This window comes from Lygodium microphyllum, chromosome 5 (assembly GCF_053477565.2).
Source record: "Lygodium microphyllum isolate KBCC chromosome 5, Lygodium_microphyllum_v1.1.10, whole genome shotgun sequence".
In the NCBI taxonomy this organism is placed as follows: domain Eukaryota; kingdom Viridiplantae; phylum Streptophyta; class Polypodiopsida; order Schizaeales; family Lygodiaceae; genus Lygodium; species Lygodium microphyllum.
The window spans coordinates 3,835,746-3,839,443 of NC_141139.1; the positions used below are offsets into that span (position 1 = coordinate 3,835,746).

Sequence of the window (3,698 nt, forward strand, 5' to 3'; positions counted from 1 at the left end):
ACGAGAAAAATGATAAATATAATAATGGTGTTAGTCTAAAATATATGATTAAAAAGCTAAAGAGCTTTGTGTTGTTTAAAAATATTTAGAAAATATAAATGGAGGTCAATGGCTGACGGAGAAGCTAACGAGATGTCAGATAATGGAGGTCAATGGCTTGGAATCCAATTCTCCATTATCTTTTGCATTGCAGCTTCGACAAAAGCTTGCGTTGCTTCCAAAAGCAAAAGCTTGCAATAAACACACCTTTGTTTAGCTTTTTTAAAGATTTTTAAAAAATATTTTTAAATAAGCAATGCAACAACTTTTGCATTTGTCGAATAGTTGTTTAAAACTGAAAAAAATGATTTAAAACTAAAAAAATAACAAAAAATATAATTAAAAAATGGTGTATCGCTGCACTTGTAAAGATCTCTTCAACCGTTTGAACTTGTAAGGGTGCCAACAAACGGGTGATTCCATGTTGAGCCCCCTTTTGATGTGGCTTTAAAAGATACAATCCAAGGGTTAGATTTAAGATACTCATTTTCTCTTTTTGTTTTGCCATCTCCCTCCTCGTATTGTGGATTTCAGTGCCAGTCACTAAGAAACTTGATTGGCATACATACAACCTCTCCTCATACAATGGGAGTTTATTCCCTTTAGATGGCTTTTGGGGTCCCCAATGGGGTGGTAACTCCTCTTTTGTTGCCTTTGTAAGCCTCTATGGACAACCTTTAGCATAATGGAATGTCTCATGGTAGTGGTAGTAAGAATTAGGCAAATCTAACTTTGATGGTGATTTCTGCATACCTTTGTTTGATGAGCTTTTGCAAGGAGAATGCAACATGCATTGTGAAGACCTTTAGACTCTTACTTTTCTCTGAAAACACCTTGAGCTTATTTCACACCTCCTTCTTAATCTCTTCTGTATTGGATAGAGTCATGCTTTGCCATTGTAAGATAGTCAAGCTCCATAGCTTCCCCATTCTTTCTCACATTCATAGCTCGCCATCTTTGTTGGGAATGTTTGGAAGGGAAGGCATGCATGGGAGGAGACTAGCCATGTGGCAGTCTACCCCTGAATGTGGAAATAAATGTTTGAGATGCTATTAATGGACTTTATTGCAGCATGGTGTACCATCCGCCTCCACCTCACTTCATTTTTGTCATAGACTTCATAAGGTCAATTAGAGGATCAACCTTATGTGCTTTTGATGCGATAGATTTTAGGATGCCAAGACCCCCACATGAGTGAGTACCTTAGAGTTGCGCCCCGTTCAACTCGATTGACTTGAGCTTTCTAAGCTATTGAGTTAGCATCTTCTGGACACACAAAGGGCAAGATTCTAAGGTCAGGGGAGAGAGAAGTGAAATTGATAAGAGAGAAGTGACTTGCCATTGCTGGAAATGGATAGTGTAGCGTTAATTCTATAACAACAACAAAGAGACAGTTGCAATGTGCCACATATTTTTTGTAGTCGATTGAGTACGTCCGGTTTTAGAGGCACTCCATTAACTGGTCTTAGTACCTTTGAACGTGCTGGGAGTGGGCCCTCAAGGTCTTGCAAAACATCGGGGAGACATGTACTAAACTGGTTACTTGCCAGACTTGATGGAGTCAATAAACTGAAGCGTGTCCTGGCTCTTAGGGACACTTAAGAAACCATGGAGGCGATAGGCGAAACTCCCCTTGTGATGCGGCTTCAAGGCAGTCGGGGTTTAACGCGATTTACTTTGCGTTGTCTGTCTCATCTCCATCTCCATCTCATCTCCATAGCCTGTCTGCAAGATGAGGGCCTCTAGTCTGGTTCGGCCTGCTGCGCGCGCGCTCCGTTGTCTCGCGCCACCGCAGGAGCTCCTCCCCTCCGTCAGAGCAGCCACAGCCTTGCAGGGGCAGAGACGATGGCAGGCTCCCTGCGCATGGCAGAGCACGAGATTCTACCGCAGGGAGCCTATCTCGCAGGCTCAGGTCATGGCGGAGATGGAGGAAGAGGCCAAGAACATCGACATGGCGCCTCACAAGCTTCTCCAGAAGGGCGAGGAAGGCACGATGCAAGCCGTCATCAAGGATGTCATCCCCGTGGGGTACTTTGTGACGCTGCCTAACGGTAGAGAAGGATACCTCCCTGCGCAGGACTTAGGGTTTACAGGTGGCTTGGCCATTTTGGAGCGTATCTTCAAGGTTGGACAGGAGATTACTGTGCGGATTGCTTCTCGTGGCGGCGGTGGACGAGAGATATTGTCCATCAAGAAGCCTGAACATACTCCTCCTGAGAGGAAGTTTACCATCAGCACTGACAGGAAAGGCTCCACTGGCTCAAGATACTGAGGCTGTTTTGTGTAGATACAGGGATGCTGATACATCATCATGCATAGTCAAGATTTTGCATGTATGTTCTGGTGTTTCTGGATAGGATCAGTCCTTGCTTATGAAATCCTGGATTGAATCTGTTATGTTAGCATTACCTAAACATTTTAGCATATATCATGCGTTATGGCTTTGTGGTGCTGGACTGTCTTAAGTTAGTATCTTTTCAATCGCTTCAATTCTGGTGGACCATTTGAAGACCAGATCTTTCTCTGACGGGAATATCAAGCGCTCTTTGGTCAGCTTCTACATACTAAGCACAGTACAAAATAAAACCTTCGACCTACAATTAGTAGTCACCATCGGTTGATGCGTGATATTTTGGCAAGCTGCTTTTGTGAGGCACACTTGAAATTATTTTCATGTGTCAGTGCTCCACCTTGATCATTTTTGGTATACGTCATGTCTTTTTGTGATAGCTAGTTCTGGCAGGACTTTTTTTGCTGCTAGTTGCTAATCTGTATCATTTTTGGTAAATATTATGTCCCTCTTGTGATGGTTAGTTTTGGCAGGGCCTTTCTTGCTGCTAGCCTGCTAATGTGTGTCGTACTTATCTAAAACTGAAGCTTGCGTAGTGTAATTGTAGTTATCTATATCAGTTTAGTCAAGAAACCAGCCCATTCACAATGTTAACTGGACACCGTTTGTTCGTGAACAAACTGAAGTACACTTCAAAGGTCAGCCTTTGTGAGGTAGGTCGAAATCACCCTGTGATTTCCAATGTGCTATGCACATGATTTGAGAACTTTCACTGGTCAAGGCTGCTGAAGCCACTGGTTCAATTTCTCATGAAATAATTCTTCTATATGTTGCTTGTAGGCTATTCTGCTTCCTTTCAAATGTGGCAGGCCCCGTTTTGTGAAGAGGCTGTTTTGCTCAGTTTTACTCATTTACAGTACTCTTTCTTTTGTAGTTGTTGTTTGGAGGTGAATTTAGAGTTTTTAAAAGCTGTCGTCACTTGAGTTTTTTCATAAGAGAGGTGGGATACGCTACCCTTATTATGCATGAAAAAGTGGCTTTTCAAATGTAATCTACTTCAGATTCACATCCTTTCCTTGTGCCATTCCTCTTTCTTTCCTACTATTTTTCTTCCTTAGTTTCTCAGCATAGTTGTTAACCTACTTATGTCGAGGAATATTGCAAAGGTGCACGGTTGGTAGAAGTATTGAACTTGACTGTGTGTATGCATTCATCGAGTAGCCATACCCACCTTCTAACATTAGATCATGTAGCACATGGCACTAATGGAGCAAGACAAAATTGAGTTGTGCACATCCACATACTTCTCGCATTAATCCTTCAAAGAGTTTATGGGTATGACAATATATGTTTTTTGAAAAAGGTGACA

The 3,698-nt window shown here is 42.1% G+C and overlaps 1 protein-coding gene across 1 annotated transcript; it reads left to right on the plus strand.

The window, feature by feature from the left end:
- Positions 1-1,649: 1,649 nt before the first annotated feature.
- LOC148035453 (uncharacterized) lies at positions 1,650-2,827 on the plus strand. The gene has a single exon (XM_087677409.1). The coding sequence runs from the start codon at positions 1,772-1,774 to the stop codon at positions 2,309-2,311; it is 540 nt and encodes a 179-aa protein (XP_087533535.1). The 5' UTR covers positions 1,650-1,771; the 3' UTR covers positions 2,312-2,827.
- Positions 2,828-3,698: the final 871 nt, after the last annotated feature.

Excerpts from the sequence above, each read along its gene's own strand:
- LOC148035453 (XM_087677409.1), top strand. The coding sequence starts at position 1,772 with ATGAGGGCCTCTAGTCTGGTTCGGCCTGCTGCGCGCGCGCTCCGTTGT.